General features: G+C 35.7%; 1 protein-coding gene across 2 annotated transcripts; it reads right to left on the reverse strand.

Moving 5' to 3' along the window:
* Window positions 1-6,299: 6,299 nt before the first annotated feature.
* LOC107792098 (cationic amino acid transporter 2, vacuolar) lies at window positions 6,300-17,543 on the reverse strand. 2 transcript variants are annotated; one of them, XM_016614287.2, is made up of 14 exons: window positions 16,992-17,543; window positions 15,709-15,910; window positions 15,423-15,507; window positions 14,353-14,493; window positions 11,457-11,575; window positions 11,280-11,376; window positions 11,028-11,200; window positions 10,835-10,901; window positions 10,264-10,422; window positions 8,536-8,806; window positions 8,030-8,132; window positions 7,409-7,521; window positions 7,107-7,182; window positions 6,300-6,929 (listed from the first exon to the last, which is right to left on the reverse strand). In XM_016614287.2, the coding sequence occupies exons 1-14, from the start codon at window positions 17,155-17,157 to the stop codon at window positions 6,773-6,775; spliced, it is 1,929 nt and encodes a 642-aa protein (XP_016469773.2). In that variant the 5' UTR covers window positions 17,158-17,543; the 3' UTR covers window positions 6,300-6,772. The 2 variants fall into 2 exon arrangements, with proteins under 2 accessions (XP_016469773.2, XP_075095918.1); XM_075239817.1 differs by lacking the exon at window positions 7,409-7,521.
* Window positions 17,544-23,134: the final 5,591 nt, after the last annotated feature.

A 23,134-nucleotide genomic window follows, 5' to 3' on the forward strand; every position in this document is an offset into this window, starting at 1 on the left:
CCGATTTTAGGGCGATTTTGAAGAGCCATTTCACCCACCTATTGAGGGTAAGTGGTTCTAACCTACTTTTGATTATATTTCATGAATATGTATGAATTTAGATTTGTAAATTGATGACTTGAGGTGGGAAAATATGGGATTTTTGGAAGATAACCTAGAATGGTATTTTCGAGTTTTGACCATGAAATTGGGCATGAATTTTGGAATAAGTTACATATTTAAGTTCGTGGTGCTATAGGTAATATTTATCTTCGAGAATTTTTGAAATCCGGAAGTGTGGTCCCAGGGGTTGACTTTGTTGAATTTTCGAGTGGAGTTGAGAATTGTTTCTAATTGTCAAATTCTAAGTCTTTAAGTATATTTTGATTGGTTTGCATGTTCTTTGGCCAGTTTCGGATAGTTTGACATTGGTTTGAGGTGTTAGAGAGGCGTTGGAGCCAATTATCGGATTCTGAAGCAAGGTAAGTCTCCGATTTAACCTTGTAAGAGAGAATTTACCCTCGTAGGTATTATACTTGCTACATGCTACGTGTTATGGGAGCTACGCACGTATGAGGTGACAAACGTCCGTGCGTATGCTAGGTTCTTAATTATGTTTGGGTAGACTTAGACTCACACCACGCTTTAATTATACTACTTGAGTTATTATTGCTTACTTAAATGCTTTAATTTTATATTTTAGCCTGAGACTAGACTTGCATAGAGTATCGAACTTTGCTATTCTAGAAACTTTGACGTGCAACTTGATTAGCCACGAAAATTATACTTTCTCTTACGAATTTCTCCCGCGTTATACGTATTTGTCCGAAAGTTTCTTGATTTCATAACTCGCACATATATTCGCGAGTTGGAGTGATGACCCGTCAAAAGTTTTACTATTCTTATGGGATCAAGTTGAATGCCTTAGCAATCCTATTATGGATTGGGTCGTACGACCTTGCAGTGTTATGAGATGCATCTAGGGATCAGGCCGTACGACCTCGGCGGTATTATGGGAGCGGGCTGTACGACCACATCAGGATATTGTACAATCACTCTTATTGGATCGAGTCGTTCGCCTCGGCAGACTCATACGTAATATTCGATAGAGAGTCAGCGTACATATGAGTTTTCTTGACTTGAGATTTGATATTGTGTTTGATATTGATTATCTTTGTTTTTTTCGAGGCAGTTTATCGTATTTGATGATTTCGTAATTATTCTTATGTTGAGAATCATGATATTTATATTTATCTATTTCGTTGCTACTTGTTGTGTTTCATACCTGCCTACTTTTATGTACAACGTTATTGGACCACTAATAAGTGTCGATGTCGATCCCTCGTCACTACTTCTTCGAGGTTAGACTAGATACTTACTAGGTACGTATTAATTTATGTATTCATACTACACTTCTGTACTAATTGTGCAGGTACAGAGACACGTACATTTGGTGGTCATCTAGGCACGGAGGCACAACTGCTAAGGAGACTTTGTGGTGAGTTGCATTTCATGTTACGATCCGCAACACATGGAATCCACGTCCTATTCATTTACTATATTCTATCTATTTTCTATTCTAGACAGTTATTGTTGTAGTATTGTATATTCTAGAGTAGATGCTCATGCACTTATGACATCGGATTTTGGAGATTTAGATTTTCGTTCTTGGTTGATTTCTGTTATGATATTCGAATTTATATTTCGACCACGTTCGAACATTTAAGATAATATCAGTACTTTTCTATAAGAAAAAAGAGAAATTCTGCTTATTTATTTCATCACTTATACTAAAATGTGTAATGACTATCGATCGGCGTGTTGATTAATTGTTGGCTTGCCTAGCGACAGAGTTGGACGTCATCGCGATCTATGATGGGAATTGGTCGTGACAAACACCAGAATTCAAAACTTGTGAAGGTAACAGCTCAGCGTCATACGCTGGAGTTCTACTATTTAAGTATTAACAAAATAAAAGAGATACAAAAAGCTAACGTCAAGTTGTTAAATAGTTTTCCAATCACCAACTAGAGAAATGGATGACATCAGTACATTACCCGAAAATACTAAATCCAAGCAAACATTAAAAGACATAATGATTTATTTTTATATTGAATTCATGAGTTTGTTGTCTAATACAATTTTTTTTTTTGCGTTGTCATCATCTTTGCAGTCAAGAGGGATCTAATCAGTTTTTAATTTGAATGCTGGCTTTTGAAAATCTATCAGATTCAGGTATTTGTAAAATTTTGTTAATGATTCAGTTTGGCACATAAATTCAGTAAAATTTATGTGTATGGATTTCTTCTACCAACTTGCTAGCTATTGTAGGTCATTCCATGGAGCATGGTAGTCCGTCAACCTGACTAGAGAAAACTTGAGAAAGAGACGAAAATAAGCTAAATTATAGTACATGTTGGAACCCTAGGAATCGTCCATGTAGTTTGAACTGATGTAGCTTTAAAATTCAGGAATCGTTGCTTGATTTTAATCTTATCGAGATTTAAACCCCATGAATCGTTCATGGGGTTCAAAAATCCAAAACATTTTATTCATGGGGTTCAAAAATTCAAAACATTTTTGAACTCCCAACATATTATGTTGGAGTTCCACGTGTCAAAGCTTCCAGCTCTAGTACCGATTACTGGAGTTATTTGTTTTGGTTGGGTGCAAAAACGTTAGTCTAGCCTAATTTAAATGAAGTAGTGGCTACTTTACTATTATATTTACAAAGCTGGCTAAATCTTAATAACAGGCCCAAAAAGTGGCTAGTCCATCTAATTTTTCCATGAAATTGTTCTTCGGTTACGACCAGTGAAAATTATTCCCTACTTCTAATTCATAGGGGAGGAAGTTGCATGTTTAGACAAAATTATGACTTTCTTTAAGTCATTCATTATTGATTAGCCATACGGTACAAGAGGATGGGAAAAGGGAAGAGAGGGAAAATATAGAGGAATAAACCTAGATAGTCCTTATGTATGGGTATAAGAATATTTTTGTCCCTTATTTATAGAGTTTTTACACACTTGATACTTTTTTAACTATTATTTTAAAAAATAGCATCATTTATTGTTTATTCCATAAAAAGCATTTTTTTTTCATTATTAGCATATTACAAAAAATAAGCCCAACATTCATCTTCTTCACTCCATTTTTTAAAATCTGATGCATATGTGAATGCCACCTAAATTCAAGATGTATTGATTTATACGTCTTTTATACTTTGTATATCAAGTATCACTTTAATTCAAAATGTATTTTTATGTATATAATTTTTGTATATTTATTTGTGAAGTGCCATCTTATTTTAAGATGTATTTTTAATGTATATTTCAAATATATTTTATATGTCAAGTGCCATTTTAATTCAGGATGTATTTTTTATATATATGTTTTTTGTATATTTATATGCCATCTTAATTAAATTTAAGATATATTTTTTATGTATATTTCACATATCTAAGTGTCATCTTAATTGAAGATGTGTTTTTTATGTATATTTTTTTATGTGTTAATTCAATATTTTTTTTTTAATATATGTTTTGTATATATTAACGTATATTATTATCGAAGTAAGATCTTTATGTTAAGAAAGGAAGAAAGAAGGAAGAGAAAAACTTAAGAAATATAATTAAAAAGAAAACGAATGGAACAAATTTAGAAAATATATTGGTTTCGACAGAAAATAAAATTAAGAAGATGAAGAAAATGAAGGAAAACTAATAGATAAAGAGAAAAAAGGCATGATTTTTGTACAAAGAATTATTGACTTTCCATTCAAATTGCTTATGTTTAGAGATTAATAATTACTATTCCTATTTTAATGAAACTGTATGCTACAAATATAAATATTTTTCTGCCACAACTGTAATATTGAATTTCATGTTACGAATTTATTATATCTCTTTTAAATTGTGACAGTTATGTAAAGTTCCTTTATTTATACCGCTAAATATGCAATATCCCTAAACTTTGTAGAAGTGGACAGATTGTGCCCATTAATTGGGTTCCTAAAACTAACGGAAAAATACAAAAACTAACGGCAAGTGTCATCCATCTAACATCACTCCTTTTTCTCCAACTCCACCATCATTGTCACTGCTAATACCATCATACTTCACTCCATTATAATCATTTTTCCACTATTTCAACTTTCCCTTCCTCCATTGACGCTACTGAAGAATCGTTATTTCACAACCATTTTTCAACTTACAGAATCCATCTTCATCTTCCTTCAATACAGAAAATGCCATCTAAGAAAAAAGTCCACTTATACAGAAATTAAAAGCTTCTCCCCCTCAAATCCAGCAGTCAGCAGAGAACAACAGGGCTTGAACAGAGGCTTCAGTTTCACTTTCAGTATCCATTCAAATTTTCGATCAGAGTAGCTCGTTGATCTTCTGATTCCATTTTTTTGATCCACCTTTTGAACTGCTGTGATAATTTTGACTGGAAGGTTATTTTAATCAAATCTAAAAGAATATTTTTAGCACATTTGAAGATCCATTCTTTTCTTTGACTCTTCTTTCTTCAATGTTCTTCTTTGTGGTCCAAAGCATGACACTAACTCATCTCAAATTGACTTAGATCCTTAGTTTTCATATCTTTTTTTGTTACTCCTTGTAGTCATTTTTGTGGGAAAAGGGGGTTGGCGGAGTGGGAGGGTGGATGAGCAAAGGGATCGATGTAGGACGGTGTAAAATCAAACCGTAAACGTTATCCGAACCGCAATAACGGCTTATTGGTTCATTGATATCGGGTTATCGTGTTAATGATCGGTCAACAGATTGAAATTTTATAATTAATGGCTTAATGATTTGGGAGCGGATTACTCAATTTACTTATCGGATAAACCGTTAATTTTTTTTTTTATATTTACACTTTTAACCCTATGTATATAAAGTAATATTTGAAACCCTAAATCCCTAATTTCTCAATTCAACGCTAGGAGTAGCAGCCCGCATAAGTGGTCTCTTTCTCTTCTCTATCACCTGAGTCCCCAATTAAAATTTCTCCCAATCTCACCAGTCGTCTCTCTCTTGATATGACCAAACTCGTTGCCTAAATACTACACTCGCTCCAGCTTTGAATGAATTTGATTTGCGGTAACTCTACCAATAAGGCAGGCTGGCAATTGAACTACATCGAAGAGTAGACATGAAATGGTTGGAAGAGCGCTTTTATTGGGGTTCAATTTCTACTTTCTAATCTTACTCTGATAGTTCAGTTTTCAATAGACATGAAATGGTTGGAGGAGCGCTTTTATTGGGTTCAATTTTTACTTTCTAGTCTTACTCAGATAGTTCAGTTTTCAATACAAAGGGCTTCATTTACTTCATTCAGAATCATTGCAAAGACAAAGCAAAGTCAAGAAATTTTAGCCACTATTCTATTTGGAATTTGGATTATATACATGCTCGACCAGAGAGAGGCGAGCACCAAGCAGATATGATGCTTTACTCCAAATTTTCCCTTATCTCTAATTCTCTATTTCTTTTTTATTGTGTATTAGATTTAAATGATAAACCGCTCGATAATATAATCGCTAATCCAATACCAATACGCCGATGTCTTATTGGTTGGCTAGCGGATTACTATATTTATAAATCGATAACCGATAAGCCAAACCGTTAAACGTAAATATTCTCCCGATAAGCACCCCTAGATCGATGAGATTAATTTGGGGAAGAAGGAGAATGGAATATAACGGCTTACAAAATTTCAGTTTCTTTTAACCTAAGTTGAGGCTTCCCCTTACTTTTAGCCTTTAGGAGCCCAGTTAAGGTTAGATCAAATCTGTCCACTTTTACAAATATAAGGGATGTTTTATATTTAGTAGTATAAATAAGGGACAAAAATACTCCTATATCCATACACGAGGGACTATCTAGGTTTATTCCTCGGAAAATATAGGTTAGAGTCAGCTTTAAGTACATCTATTTTCTTGATATGCAATGATCCATTCATTTCTTTTTCTTTTCCCTTTCTTCTGTTCTCTTCAACAACTTTCATCCTTAATAATGCTAAGTTTACTACTGATCCGACTATACATATTTTATGGAATGTAAAATCTACGGCTCGGATCTTTCTACTGTTGGGATCAAATGGTTGTTCGTGTACCTTATGCTCGAAGTGTATTCTGTTTAATTTTAGATTCGGCAGTAGATGACCAAAACAAAAAGTGTAAATGTCTAGAGTTTGGACCCAACTGACAAAAAACACTAAAACGCTGTAGTATATCAGTAATAGAAAAGGAAAAACTTCCAACCAGCAGAAAGATTTAACTAATGTACATTCTTTGGAAATTAAAAAAAGAATCAGAAGGAAATAGCAGACTCGTTGAATTCAAGATAAACTCTTTGATCTGCATTTCACACAGCATATGTACATTTTCAAATATACTATATTAGCTCCAACCTATCCCTATGACAATTATGGTATACATACAAGAGGCACGAAGAATCAAGGAGCCACTTTTGATAACAATGTGAATGTGGTATAGTGACTTGGAACCACATATCTTTTTTTTCATTTTTTATTTTTCTTTACCCTTCCCCCTTTCTTTAATTTCCTCCTTAAATGGAAGTCCTACAGGCAACAAAATACAATGTGACACATACAGGGAAAGATGTGTGTGGGCTATCTAAACCGTGCAGCAGTTTTTCTATAGACAAAACACTTGGGAAGCCAATGTGTTTTTCTGCTTCACCGTGGACGAAGACAGCTGATCTTGGATGCTGCTTCTGAGTTCAATTGAAGACGAGTTATCACTGGCGCCAACAATAATATGTTAATATGCAAGGGAAGCAGAGCTCTGGTAAATTTCATCAACATGGGTTGCTGGAACATAAACTGCATTCTGCAGTGAACTGTGGGTTCGACCATAGAAAGCATATACACACACACCTAGTGCCAGCCACACTGATACACGCATCCAAGTTGCACCACTGCAGCACATGAAAGCAGGGATACATGTAAAACAGAAGATAGTTTTTGCATGCATCAGCTGGTAGACCATCTCTTGTGAGTATGGGAAAACATATATAATAGTCCCACAAAAACCTAAATGCGGAATTCACCACGTCATAGTTTAAAATAATACTGTAGCAGGTCTGAGCACTCACCCGATGTTAATTAACAAGTAGGAATTGATGAGAATGCAGGCAATAGGTAGAAGTGGCACGAACGGACAAGTGAATCCTACAGGAAGCAAAAGTACACTTTAAGCTTGACCACGTATCTGCAGAAAACTCACTACTAGTGTCAAGCAGTAGGAATTGTAATTAGAGGTAATTTTTAGGGTCAGATGCACTAAACGGAAGCTGATATGTTGTAGTCGTGGCCCACCAATACAATACATAGTTGGAAGTTCTTGGTAGAAGCACTCTAATAAATCTTAATTCAGGCATGTATAAACACAGCATACCTCCTGCGTGTCCAAATTTGTGCCTTGCATCATCTTGGTCTATGCAGGTAAGCACTATCAGACCAGATAGCAGGAACAACCCACCAATTCCACAGAGTGTGAACCTTATAGGGCTGTTTATGATATAAATGATCACGAGTAAGATTATAGTAAACAAGCAATAGCTACCAGTACAATTTGCAACACATGTACCAAAAAACTGGCTAACATCTTGATAATTACAAAAGGGCAGCCCGGGTGCTCTAAGCTCCCGCTATGCGCGGGGTCCGGGGAAGGGCCAGACCACAAAGTTCTATTGTACGCAGCTTTACCCTGCATTTCTACAAGAGGCTATTTCCACGTCTTGAAACCGTGACCTCATGGTCACATGGCAGCAACTTTACCGGTTACGCCAAGACTCCCTTCATCTTGATAAAAATTAATGAATTATTAAAGGAGTCTTACGTAACCTTAATTTACTAAATTTACATCTATATACATGCACAAGCATGGATATTGGATGTCGAGCATCCCGGTAATTGACCTTCTCACACATCATTTTGGTCCCTTGCAAATCATCTCAGCAGTTCTTCAAAATATAAACAGGTAAAATGCAAAATACCTGAGAGAGAGCGCACTCACCCTGGCAGGCTAAGAATTGAAGCAGCAGATGTAAGCATAAACACTCCAATACACGTGAACATGATTGTCCAGCCAGCAACTTTCCGCCTTTGGTCAATGAAAACTGCAAGAAAGCCGAAGAGAAGGAACAACATGACTGCTCGAATTTTAAGTTAGACAGGATACCTATTCAGATAATTTTAATATGTTACAATTAAACGTGGAACCACATATTAAGCTCATTGAAGTGCTGCAAATAAGAAAGAAAGAGGGGCTTATAAGGTAGTTATTGGATCCGTCTCTTTTGATTTCTTTGGCTTAATCATGAGATGAGGATATTCAAATGTTTTTCCTCTCACCCTCAATATCCTTTTCCTTTTTACCACAACTTGCACAATCTGTAAGTTTTACCTTTAGTCTGATTTTCTGAATTCTTCACATGCAGGATAGATGCTCATTTTTAGCACCCACTGAAGTTCACATCAGAATAATAGTCAATTGACAAATAGAATTCAGAATTAACTCACAGCTAAATCGGACTGCTGCTTTCTCCACATGTGGATGTGTGACTGGTACCCCATCTAAAAGAGGAGTAGCGTCATCAAAGGAGACAACTGGAACTTCGGTGTTCTCAACATTAATGTCTGTACTACTACTACTTTCACTAAGCCGTTGGCTTACAGAGTCTATCGCCACCTGGAAAGACGATGGAAGTGGGACCTCATCTGGTGGAACATATCGAAGAATCAACACTGAGATCGCCACCATTGTGAAAGCAAGAAGTGTACCAACACTGACCTGCAAAAATAAAATGAGTCAATGACAATCAAGAATTTCATAAAAAAATCCCACGACAAAGAAAGGATAGAGAAATAGGCAAGTAATTAAATGGAGTACTCAAGAAAAAAACCTTAGTAAGAAACTAACCACAAACAACCTCAGTGGCACGGCACTTACTTTGTTGGTTCACAAAGTATGTGAATCACTGTTATTAATGGCTCATCTGATACGCCCTTAAGTCCTAAAACTCAGTTAAAGCCAAATGTTGCGCTTCACCTTGCTTAGGTGGCGCTTTAGTGTAGGCACTAAGGTGCTAAGGTTTGTGACTCATCATCTATGAGCATTGTCTTTAAGGGGCAACAGTACCCACCATATATAGCTGGTAACTGTTACATTAATTGTTAAAAAATGTAATGACTAAATTTTCCATGATCCAGAATACAAAGAGTTTATAATTTAGAATAAGAAGACTGGCTTCTTTTTCTTTTTAGAATGGTATATAAGAAGAATAGCTTCAAAAACCATACAGCTACATATTTTCATCTAAATCAGAAATTTAACATAGCTTTTATCCTTAATTGGCATCATAAGTTTTTTTATAACCGAGAAATCCCAGAGGGTCAATGGTCCATGGTTCGAACTCGGTGGATAATTGGCCCCGCCCTCTTAATTGAATGATCTTTACTTCATATATTATGCTTAATTATAGTTTTTTCAATTCTATTATCTAATTAGTTATTGTTTGCATTAGTAGTTTTTTTCCTTACATTACCTATATATAATATTTTTATTTTTGGATGAAGAGCCTATGTTTGTTAAAGCTCACGCTTTAATTCCACTTTGCGCTTAAAGCCCCAGCAAGCTTTGATGCTTTTTGATGCTTTTAATTTTGACTAGTCTGATGTGAATTACAAAAACTGGACTTCAAACATATTGAAAGTCTAGGAACATATCGTGTTCTTACAGTTTTCCCCTCGAGCACTTAATAAATTCACAGTCAACATCATAATGTTTTCAACTAGCAAAAGAATAAGTACAAGGCATTACCCAAAAAAAAAAAAAGAACAAGTCAATGATGAGAAAAGAAAGAAAAGATATAGCATTAAAAATGGGGAGACTGTGCTGACCCAGAAACTAACTATTAGTCTAGATATTGTTTCCTCCCATTGTCTCCAAACCCTCCCTCAGAAATAAGGAGAACAAAAGATACTAGAAATAGCAAAGGGATATAAATAGCAAAAGGATTAATGTTATAAATGCTTCTCATTTAATCCATATCAGATAAATGCCAAATTTGCAGATTTTCATGTAAGACTTTCTATGAAGCAAAGAAAGTAATTAGAAATTTGAAGCTGCAGCAGATGTGGTACCATTTAAGAATAGAAATAACATGTTAGAGGGGAATATAGTTTTGACAGCTTCAGGATGCGAGTTCAATTGACATGAATTAACTATTTCACAGAAGGTAAGCATACCATTCCTGACAACTGTTCAACATCCATGAAAAAGGCCAGGGTTCCAGCAAGTAAACCGGTTGTTACAGTGCTTTTAACAGGAACTTGAGTATGTTTATTCACATCTGAGAAAAATGAAGGCAACAAACCATCCCGAGCCATCGCCATAAGTATTCTAGGCTGAAAAACACAAGAGAAAAGATTGTGAGATGCTGCTAGCTACCAAACAAGGAGCTAAATACTGTCAAAGCAGAAAGAAAGTATCTTGTTTCAATAAAGGATAACATATCCAAGGATCTGTAAGCAGGCCATCTGCACTAATCCAGCCCTACGTTAAGTTAGTAAGTAATTATATGAAACATCAAAGAGGTAACAAGTCACATGCAGCAGTTTTCCAGTTACATGCTTCAAGCATTGATTGTTGTATCTTTGCTATAAGTAAAGGAGACCAATTGACATTCTTAGCAAAAGAAAATGAAAGAAGGTTTTGGAGAGATGTATTTTTAAATTAATAACACTGAAAATCCAATCATAAATTGGTCTCCTATATATCTACTAGCTAGTTAAGAACTAACTGGTCCACTCTTGTTACCTGAGGCAAAAGTGAGCCCATTAACGTTGAGCAAAGAGCAGTACAAGCTCCTACTGTTATTATATATCTGTAGTGAGAACCAGACAAAAGAACATTAGGATAAATAAAAGGAAAAGAGCAGATTTCACCTCATACTACCCGTAATTAAGGAATGGCTGAACATGATGTTGTAAGGCCAAAATCATTTTCTTACGCTGCCCACTTAATTCCATGGCTCGCAAATGCAGAGGAGATTGGTGTGTCGGGATCCATAGCATAATAGGGTACCAAACCAACAATCACTGCAGAGACTAACATGTACAGAGAACAACATATCGATAATGCAAAACCAATCCCCATTGGCAGGTCGTGCTGAGGATTCTTCACCTGTTACAAGTGAGTTGTAAGAAATAAAACTTATAAGATTCAATAATTTAAGAATCTTTTACATTGATAATTGCGGTACCTCCTCAGCAGTACTAGCAACTGAATCAAACCCAATGAAGGCAAAGAAGACAGTTGAAGCCCCAGCAAGCATACCATCAACCCCATAGGGAAAATACCTGTCAATTGAAGAAAAAATAAAAAAGCCAGATCTAGTGAAGAAAGTATGGAAAACTGTTTGTACAGGACCGTCAATTACCCCACAGGTAGCTCATAGCCTGGCCATCCAGTTTTGAATCCTAGATATCCACCAGCAACAATGATAAAAATCATGGCACATACATTTGCTGTAGTGACAAATCCTTGTACCATCGTACTCTTCAAAATATGATTAAAATTAGCACAAACTAAGGAAGAAACTCTAATCTAATGACCCAACCGGTCATTTTGACTTTTAGAACCCCGTTCCCCTAAATAAAACTTTCCGAATGTGCTTTTAATTATTTTACGACTTGCGGGGATGGTTGATTCAGAATTTGGAAGTGATCGGGTTGAAATCGGAACAATTGGTTCCTTAGTTTGGCTTTAAAAGACCAAGTTTGACTTCGGTCAACATTTTTAGAAAACGACCCCGGAATCGGGATTTGACGGTTCCAATATGTTCGTATGATGATTTCGGACTTGGGCGTATGTTCGAATCGGGTTTTGGATAACCCGGGAGCGTTTTGGCGCTTAATAGTGAAAACTAGCTAATTAAGGCTTAAGGTTCTTGAAATTTGGTTTGGGGTAGGTTTTGGAGAAATTGAAATCCGTTTGGAATTCCGAGTCTGGGAATAGCTCCGTATAGTGATTTAAGACTTGTACGCAAAATTTTGGTGTCATTCCGAGTAGTATAGGTATATTTCGGCGCGTTCGGAGTAAGTTTGAAGAATTTGAAATTTCTAAGTTGAATCAATTTGGTTTGGGGTATGATTCTTAGATTTGATGTTGTTTTACACGTTCCGAGAGTTTGACCGAGTCCGTTTTATGATTTCAAAGTGGTTGGTATGTTCGGACGGGGCCCCGGGGCCCCCGAGTGTTAACCGGACGAGGCTCAGACCAATTTTGGAATTTTGAAGAAGAACTGAAGCCTTCTGCTTCTGGTACGTTCGCACCTGAGCTTAGACAGCCGCAGGTGCGATCCTCGCAGATGCGAGTTTTGTGCGCAGAAGCGGAAAAGGAAAGGGGAGGCCATCGCCGCAGATGCGGAATTTTGGCGCACCTGCGAACGCGCAGGTGCGAAGATGCGAGCTTGGCCCAGGCTAGTGAGACTCGCACCTGCGAGGGATTTCCGCAGGTGCGAAGCCGCAGATGCGGTCAATCCCTCCACAGGTGCGAAAAACCTGCTTGGACAGAACCTTAAAAACGGACGAAACTCAGTCCATTTTTGTCCGTTTTTCTTTCATGTTTGGGCGATTTCAGAACTTTTTGAGAGATGATTTCAACTAACAACTTGGAGGTAAGTTAATTCTACACACCTTAAGTTAAATACATAGATTATGGGTAGATTATAACCGGTAAATCTTAGAAATCAAGGGTTTAGATGAAAAACCTAGATTTGTATAAAAATGAGATTTTAACCACGAAAATGGTTATGGAATTGGATGGAAAATATATATTTGGGTTCTTGAGATTTTGGGTAACGATTCCCTCCGAAAATTTCCGGAATCCGGGCACGTGGGCACGGGGTGAATTTTAGGAATTTTACCATTTTGGATAGGGTAATTTATTTAATAGATGAATTTCGAATTATTGAACATGTATTAATTATTTTATATAACTTTTGGATAGTTTCAGATTTTTCGGCACCAAATTTAGGTTTTTACGTGACATTTTGACCGGAAAGCGGGCTTTGAGACAAGGTAAGTCTCTTGTCTAATCATGTGAGGGGCAAATTACCCCATAGGTGATTAAACTAATAATTGTTGCTAATTGTGGGGGCTACGTACGCACGAGGTGACGAGTGTCCGTACGTAGTTACTATCTATGCTAAAGTCCGGGTAGTTTATGACTCAAAGCATGAATTATGTGTGTAAATTGTATCCTTTATTTAATTAAATTATTTGAAATATATTGTGAATTGTTAGGGAAAGATAGTAAAAGATGAAAATCTTATATACTTAATTTTCGGCTTAAATTAATTAATTGTTAAAAGAAATTGTTCATCCTCTCGAATTAATCTATAATAAATATACTCTCCTTCCGGAGGTACATAAGAAAATGTCCTCCTTTCTTGTGGAGCGGGCCGAACGCCTCGGCAGTATAGATGCATCTATGGATCGCGCCGCACGTCCCTCAGCAGTGTACACGACACTCTGGATCGGGCCGTATGACCTCGGCAGAAATCGTGCCTAATAATAATAATTATACGATACCTTGATATTTTAATTGCAGTTTGTGAATTTAATTAATAAATTAGAAATTATTGCATTTGAAGGAATTTAATTATTTCTGCTGGTTAAATAAAATTATTGTTAACTCTGTGAATCATGTTGATTTAGATACTCTAGTTTTATTTCAATTATTATTATTATTGACCCTTAATGAGTATCAAAGTCGGCCATTTCGTCTCTACCTCTCCGAGATTAGGCTTGATACTTACTGGGTACACGTTGTTTACGTACTCATGCTACACTAGCTGCACTTTTTGTGCAGGACCTGAGACAGGTGCTATCGTTGGACCTATCGGCGCACACCCGCGTTATCCGGAGGCTTAGTGGTGAGCTGCTTTCTGAGCCGTTCTGCAGCAACTAGTGCCTCTTCTGGGAATTTTATTCAGTCTATTTCATTTCAGACAGTCTTTATAATTTTTGTATAATCTACTAGATGCTCATACACTTGTGACACCAGGTCTTGGCACACACACTAGTAGAATTTTTTTGGATTTGATTATTTTCTTGATTATTTTAATTTACTAGAATCTTTTCATATTGTTTTAAATTCCTGCAATTAAGAAGAGTTTAATTACTCGGTTAAATTTTTAAAGAATTGAATATGGGTTTAAATTACTAGTTGGCTTGCCTAGCTGTAATGTTGGGCGCCATCACGACCTATAGGTGAAATTGGGTCGTGACATCTAAGAAAAAGAGAGAGAACTTTATATACATGGACAATACCTCTTTAATCCCCACACATAGAAGCCCAGTAACAACAAAAACTAAAATTGCTGCACATGGGTCCACCACAACGTCCAGTCCTGGGATTGTATGACGAGCTAAGAAAGCTGGCAGGCTATTTGGACCACCAAAAAGCGTAGCCTGTGGATTAAAAAGGGTAATAAAAGTAGTGTCACGAGGGAAAACTCAGATCTTATGATAATCCAACATGTTCTTCATAAAAACAAAAAACAAAAACTAATAATCAATGTTTGATTTTCTTTTGGCTTGGAGAGAGAGAAAACTAAATAATTCTATCCTTAGACATCAGATTGTTTTAAAAAATAAGAGAAAAAAATGAAAACAGAAGAAACTATAGAAGAAATATAAACTCAGATTATAATAAGAAGAAACTATGAACATCCAAAAAATTAAGTATCCAAGCAGGAATGTAGTATCTATAACTTGAAAATCAGAAGAAAGCAACTAGACAACAAGAGGATCTTAGATGACTTGCATCACTATTTTCTTTTTCCTGTAAGTCAGCTTTTACCATGTTAAATTCCACTAAGCATCAGAATAGAGAAAGCACGAGTCACAGATACAAAGATATTACTAGTATGGAGAGGATACTTCCAGTAAATCAGAGTGCACAGGAAAAGCCTATTAAACTTGATATAAATATAGCATATATTTCTCCTAACTTTTTCCTTTCCATAGGGATAAATATGGATACAAAACATCATCAAATGTCAATATCAGAACAACAAAAGTTAAAACATGAAGAAAAAAAACAATCATTAGCTCTAGTATTGGAACATACAGCTTTCTCTTGCCATACCAACTGAAATAGGTCATTTATACATTTCTCTGCCTTTCTAAAAATAAGAAACTCATAACAATCCCAAATCAGTGCTAAAACGTCCATATTTTAATGCCGGTTAAGATACTTCGCCGAAAGGGTACAGGAAATTTAAAAAAAGCAACAAAACATTCACCTTTTTGAAGGGAAAATTTTATATAGGCTTGGAATACTAGATAAAGGAAACCTAGTAATTCGGAAAAATATCAAAGGAATTTTAATACTAAACCAGATTCGGAGATATGCCACGAGCAACTGCAGAGCCTCCAATCGTGTATTCCAATATCAGTGCCCAGCCGATCAGCCACGCAACACTGAGAGACATCATGAGAGGAAATTTCTGTTACGACCATATCTGATCCTCAAATTTATCAAAAGCAAAAATATTTAAAGTAAATATAAGAGCATGACATGATTGTATCAAATTTAATCTAGGAAAAGAAAAGCCAGTATAGGTAAAATTAGAAACTTTTATCTTATCACATGATAAGAGGCACCAAAAACTTTGGCATTACCCTTCTCCGACACATATGTAAGAGTAGTGATAGGCACTCCCAGCAGATGGACAACGACTTGCAAGCTCTGCGTAGCAAAAGGCCGAAAGAGCAGCTGCTATTCCAGCTATCAAAAAGGAAAAGGTGAGGGAAGGACCAGAGTGCTCTCTTGCAACCGTTCCAACCAGAATATAAACCCCAGCGCCAATTGTGGAACCAACACCTTCAAAAAATCAGCCACAAGTCACAAAACAATCATTAAGCTAATGAACTAACACATACACTCTTCATATTTAGCAACATCCAATTTGAAGCATAAATTGCATGCTTTACTCCTTTCAGCAATCAGCACCATAAAATTCATAATCTTAATAAAACTAAAAGGAGAATCCTTTGGTTTGTGGGAGGGTACAAGTTCACAATTCGCTACCTAATCAAAAACATAATTTTCTAGGGTATCATTATCAATGTACTTAAACAAATTTGATAACAATGATATGATTTTTTTCTTTAGTGAAAGAAAGTATGAGAGAACTGAAAGAGTAAAAGTAGTAAGAAAAGATTATCGGGCTTGCACTTTTCATAGGCTTACTGCAACATAAATGTAAAGGTCTACCAAGGTGGCATTCAATCGATCAAATCTTCTATGACTATGCCAGCCCAAACTAATTGACTTTTTTGTAAAAACGAAGGAATGCAGGACGAAGTCTTTCCTTACCACTAGTTCTTGAGAGTAAATGTGATTCGATTAAGGTCTGAATATTCAGGAATCCTATCTTCTTTTTTACAGGAACAATCTGAACTAAACAATTTCTGCCTCGCCTGAGATCATAAGTTATTGAAAGTTTAGAAGTATATCTTCGCTTGCCAGAAAGAGAATGCGTATTCATACACAATGGGATAATGATTCAGACCGCCACGTTCAGTATTCTAAATTGTCATTATAGTGGGATTATATTCCCAACTCACTTGGAATAATGAATTAACAGATGACAATAGTCTTTATCAATAACAATTTTGGGTTGATAACGTGATACTTTCAAAATCTTATTCAACTTTGAGAATCCAAGTTGACATGATATTGAATTGAAACCATTGAACTGGAGATCCCTTGATAAGTTGCTAGTCATAGTACCAGGTAGACAATCCCAATAATGAGTATAAAGGAATGGTAAACATAGGAAAACTATAGCTTTCCTGAGTTGAATTGATAAACAGCAAAGACAAAAAAAAAGAAGTCGAAGAACCTAAAAAGCAACTCGAAAGAATGAGAAGTAAATAAAAAAATGTTTGATTTAGATTACCTATGGCAATAAGGTGAGGAACAGTTAAAGCTTTAGCTAACTGATGATGAGAAGTAGCAGCAGAAGAAGAAGGATTGGAATGAGCAGAATCAACCTGTTTCCTCCTTATTAGACTTCTCACTCCCCCAACAAAACACCCTCCTTTACCACCACCAAGAAGCCCCATTTGCAACCAAAAAAAAATCAACAACTTATCCCAATTGAGTATTGATTTTTCACAATAAATATGAAGCCTATGATCAATTGAATTATAATATTAATTTAGTTTGCGTCCAATAATTGGGGGAGGGAGCTGAGCTAGCTGCAACCCCAAAGATGGGAAAGGGATTAGATTCCTCGAAAATCGAGGCCTTTGGGCAGCAGAAATTAGAAGGAGAATCGGCAGATTCTCATATGAAAGAGAGAATCCTCAAATCTAACCAATAAGAGAAAATGTCGCGTAATTCTTAGTATTTTGGCTGTGCCTCAATTATTAGTATGAATTTCTTCCTTACCAACCGTACACCTAACTCCTCCTTCAAAGTTGACTTTTTATTTTAATTAGATGTCCTCGAAGGGACTTGGAGTCGTGGAAGTTGACTTATTTCTATTTTTTAATATGCGACTTTTTTTTGCATTTATTGAGCCGTGGAAGGAAATACGGAAAAGAAATTTTTGCATCCTTTATTGAATCTCTTGCAACTTTTGATGATTTAAGAAGAAATTGAAAATCAAAAGTGGAGTATTTCATTTGAAGTTTTAACGCGTGGATATGTGAAAATCGATATGACGTTTTCATACTTAAAACTCTTGAAAAATATATTTAATGGACGGAAAAAGTAGTGAGTTTTATTAGTTGTTATGAAATACACACGGTGAGTCGAAAAAAAGAAACTCAATTTGGGACTATAAGAGCACACAATTTTTTTTTTTGTATCCATTACAATTCTTCTTCTTTTGACTTTAGGATTTTGGGCTTGTCTTATTAGTTTATATTTATATTGGTTAAATTATTATTATTATTATATATAATAGTATGATACATATGGATTATATAGAAGTATTCAATATAGTTTTTATAAATACCAAATACAGTATAGAATATTAAAGAATTTGAAAAGCATACCAAATACAATACCAAATATCATAATACCAAAATCAAAGTATAAAAAATTTCAATTTCGATATGACAATTCCATATTTGCTCAAGTATGTACACCCTAATTTGATTTGCTTGTCATTCAATAGGTAATTGAAGAAATGATATGCCTTAGAGTGTCGAACGAGTAGCCCTCCTTGCTTTCAAATTTGACAAACTCATTAACCTTAGATGGTTTTGAGTTCAGGGCATGAGTAAGCCTTTCCTAGGACAATCTTCGTTGCATGTACTTTTGTAGAATGACCCTGTTCAAGCTTAGCTGAGTCGATTGGACCACCGTAGTCCACTATGGATACAGGATCTAGTCCTTTCCTGTCACGATCCAATTTATCTTAAGCTGTGATGACACCTAACTTAACACGCTCGGTGAACTAACATACAATGCTGCAATAAACACATAACAATATTGATATTAAGTCTAACATAGTATCATATATAGAAGAGAATATCAACTTCAAATACAACTGAAAATACTAAGTACAACCCCCAAGAACTAGTAAAGTCATGAGCTATTGCGAATGAAAATACAATGTTGTCACAAAATAATTTCACTGTCTAGAAGTAAAGAACAACAACAAAAAAGATATAAAAAAAAAGACTCCAATAGCTGCGAAACAAGTAAAGCAGCTCACTTTAAAGTCTCCAAGTTAGCTCCTACGCTGCATCCTAGGTCCACTGATATCAAATTTAGTATTCACATAAAAACATACAAAAATATAGTATAAGTACAACAACATGTACGCTACAAGTATCATTGAGTGGTCCCAACGACGTAATGACGAGGGCTTGTAAAAATACTCGCTTTATAAATATGTGCAGTTCATATGTATAGCACTAATAAAAAGGAAGAACAGAAACAACATAGGATATGCGCAATAACAATATTATCACTAAATGCATCAACACGATCCTAATATCACTAATGCATAATAAAGATTCGAACTTTACAATTAATTAGCACTACCGGTACCCCGACACTCCTCATGTTGAAAACATTTACGCGCATACTACTCGATGTAGTACGGGTAATCAAGTGACTCTAGAGGGATGAATCTAAATTCACGCGCAACTACATAGCCAACTCACATGTATATTATAAATTTGCATGGACAACTCACGTTCCATAATTATAGCAAGGTGTATATAAAATATGCAAATCAAAGTGCATATAATTAGTGCATAACTAGCATGTAATCTGACATACATACATACATACATACATACATATATATATATTCTATCATGTTATACTAGCATATGAGAGATGCCTACAATATGATGCTAGCATGGTAATGATGCTAAAATAATCATGGAACAAGTAAAGTAAGTAGAGCATACAAAGCTTGTCATTCTACCCAAGCATGAAAAACCTATTATTTTATATATTTGCTCATCACCTTGCATGTGTGCTACCCTCATATTAGTATATAGAATACAAGATCAATCTGGGAAAAGATTCTCTTATTGAGGGCAAAGTCTTATTTTACCTCGACTTATGTATAAAAATACTCAATAAGGTCAAATAAGGCTAATGCAATTAATTACATAATTTAAATTTAGGTCTAGGCCAAAATCAACCCAAAAGTCAACTCAGACACATATGGTCAAATCTCGTTGACTCATAACCTCACAAGTTCGGATCTACGCTTAGATTTTCATTTGGGTCCATTTAGATAATTAAAAGTCCTTTAATTCTAGATCTAGGTCCCAAAATTTCTAAATTTCACCTTGAATTCATATTCAAATGATAGATCTTAGGTTAGATTCATGAAATAATCATAGATCCAAGTTAGAATCGCGTATTCCAAGCTTATAGATAAAGATATTATCATGACCAGGAATCCCACCCTCAAAATCATGATGGCGCCTAATATTTCACTTGTTAGGCAAGCCAGTGTTAGCTAAATTACTTAACCAGTTTTAACAAATTAAGATCAAAATATTAATAATAACAAACTGTAATTATTTGAAATAGACTAATAAAATACCAACTGACGAAGTCTAATCATATCCTAGAATCTGGAGTCACGAATACATGAGCATCAAGAGTACTACAGGTAAAGTCTGAACAAAATACAATTGTTTGAAACTAAATAAATAGTAAATACAGAATGGAAAGGGAACTTCAGGGCTGCGGACGGCGTACAACTATACCTCAAGTCTCCTAAAGTAGCTGAATCCGAGCAGTCTCGCTACGCGCCATCGGGACTAACACCGGTATCTATACAAGAAGTATAGAAGTGTAGCATGAGTACAACCGACCCCATGTACTCTGTAAATGCCAAGCCTAACCTCGACAAAGTAGTGACGGGGCTATGGCAAGTCACTTACAAATAACATGTACAAAATAATAATAACAGAAAGACGAGAATAAAAATAAAGCAATAAACTCATATAAACGGACCCGAAGGTCAACCACCAGAGAGCCCCAAAATAACAAAGTCTCCAGTCTCATATCACAATACCGAGGAGAATTCAACAATCACAAACTATTACAACATATCAAATCCGTTGCACCGCGCAATCCGATCCTACCATATCATAATCTGTTCATATCATAATCCGTCCTTATTCCTTCATATCATTTCAATATCAATCAATACCGTTGCGGCGTGCAACCCGATCCCAAACAATTTTAAATTATTAACATAAACAACTCAACAACAATATTCATAAAATATCACACACAAAAGGTGGAATATACAGAACAATCTAGAATCACGGAATAAACGGAGGATCTCCAACATCTCGGAATCTCAAATTTTACCAATTCGTCAATAAAAATAATTAAAATGATCACATTAGCGAAGCAACCTAATAGAGTGCATCTATAATCTAAAACAATAAAAACAGGTAAAATATGTGGAAAATAAGATATACAATTAAGGCAAGTAGAAACAGGTAGCAGATAAGCAGGATTCATGTGAGGAATGAACGAATTAAAGCAAGTAGCAATTAAAAAACAAGTAACAAATATAGCATAGAAGTCAAGTAAAACATATAATAGTTAAAGAATATAACAAGAGATATCATGGAATAAATAAAAACATGGAAATAATATCCAATCCTACATGCTAAATCCCATGACGGCGTATATACACTCGTCACCTTGCATATACGCCTTTTCCCCACATAATTCACATAACATATAATTGAGCAAGTCCTAATTTTCTCAAGTCAAGGTTAGACATAATACTTACCTCACTCCACGAACAAAGCAATCAATCAACCACGACCTTGCCTTTTGAACAAGCCTCCAAACCAACCAAATCTAGCGAATTATCGATCAAACAATTCAAAATAAGCTTTAGAAACTACCCATTAATGAAAGAGGTTCAATTTTGATCATTTTTGAAGAAGACAACAAAAGTCAACCCCGGGCTCGCTTGGTCAAAACCCGAGATTCGAACCAAAAACCAATTAGCCATTCACCCCCGAGCCCAGATATGTGATTTGTTTCGAAATCCGACCTCAATTTAAGGTCTAAATCTTAATTTTACAAATTCCTCAATTTCTACCCAAATCCCTAATTTCTACCATGAAAATCCTAAATTTGATGTTGAAATCTCATGAAAAGTAATGGGGAATTGAAAGAAAGTGGATTAGAGTTGCTTACTAATTATTTTGAAAAGAATAAGTTCTTGAAAAATCACCTCTAGAGTGTTTAGGGTTGATATATGGTGTAAAATGAGCTAAGTCCCATTTTTCTTTTCTTTTACTCAGCTACAGATGTCGCAATTGCGAGCACCACAAATGTGAGAAACAGGTCGCAATTGCGAACTGTCCCCAGCCTGCTATAGTTGCAACTGCGACAAAAATATCGCAAATGCGATCTCCCTTCCAACTGCAAATGCGACCAAAGGTTCGCATTTGCGAACATGTCCAAGCCTAGGGGTTAGTCGCAAATACGACCAAGCCATTGCAAATGCGAATCATGGGATGTCCGTAAATGCGAATATTTCTTCGCAAATGCGAAGACTACCCGGTCCAGTCCCCCATCGCAATTGCGAGCTCAACTTCGCAAAACCCAAGTTTGCATTTACGAACAGGTTTCGCAGAACTGAAACACACAAAGAGTCCTTACACTATCCAAACTCATCCGAAACACGTCCGAATCTCACCCGAGAACCAAACATGTACACAAGTGTAATAACATCATACAAACTCGCTTGCACGATCAAAACACCAAGATAACATCTAAAACTACAAATTGAACATCAAAACAAATGAAATTTTAAAGGGAAACTTAAGAACATCTAGAATCACAACTAAGCGTCCGAATCCTATCAAACAAACTCCGATTTGCACCAAATTTTGCAGACAAGTTTCAAATTGCAAAACGGACCTATACCAAGGCTCAAAACTAAAATCCCAACTCGTTAACCATAAAGTCAACCTATGGTCAAACCTATAAAATTTCTAATCTTTCAAATTGCTAACTTTCGGCAAAACAAGTCAAATCAACCTAGGGACCTCCAAATTAATTTTCGAACATATGTCCAAGTCCAAAATTATAATATGGACCTACCAAAATTGTCAAAATATCGATCCGGGATTGTTTACACAAAAATGTTGACCGTAGTCAACTATAACCTCATTTTTTGTCAATATTTACATTTTCTTTAAAATTTCACATAAAAGCCTTTCAGAAAGATATACGGACCACACACGCAAACCAAAAAACATCAAACACAGTTAATGGAGGTCTCAAAACACGAAAATCAAGGCTAGTACTCAAAACGACCTATCAAATCATCACATTGTCCACCTTTAAAAGAAACATTCGTCCTCGAACGAACATAGAAAAGTACCTGAACTGGCGAAAAGCTGTGGATATCTACTCTGCATATCGTACTCAGACTCTCACGTAGCTGCCTCGATCGGCTAACCTCTCTACTGCACTCTCACAAATAAATAACTCTTAGACCTCAACTTTCGGACCTGCCGGGCTAGAATAGCCACCGGCTCCTATTCATAAGTTAAATCCTTGTCTAATGGGACTGAG

The sequence above is a fragment of the Nicotiana tabacum genome, chromosome 19 (genome assembly GCF_000715075.1).
Source record: "Nicotiana tabacum cultivar K326 chromosome 19, ASM71507v2, whole genome shotgun sequence".
In the NCBI taxonomy this organism is placed as follows: domain Eukaryota; kingdom Viridiplantae; phylum Streptophyta; class Magnoliopsida; order Solanales; family Solanaceae; genus Nicotiana; species Nicotiana tabacum.

Coding starts and splice junctions, on each gene's coding strand:
- LOC107792098 (XM_016614287.2), bottom strand. CDS start 17,157: ATGGGGCTTCTTGGTGGTGGTAAAGGAGGGTGTTTTGTTGGGGGAGTG. Junction 14,494..15,422: donor GTGGCATATCTCCGAATCTG/GTTTAGTATTAA, acceptor TTTAATCCACAG/GCTACGCTTTTTGGTGGTCC. Junction 10,902..11,027: donor CATGGAATTAAGTGGGCAGC/GTAAGAAAATGA, acceptor TTCTCACTACAG/ATATATAATAACAGTAGGAG.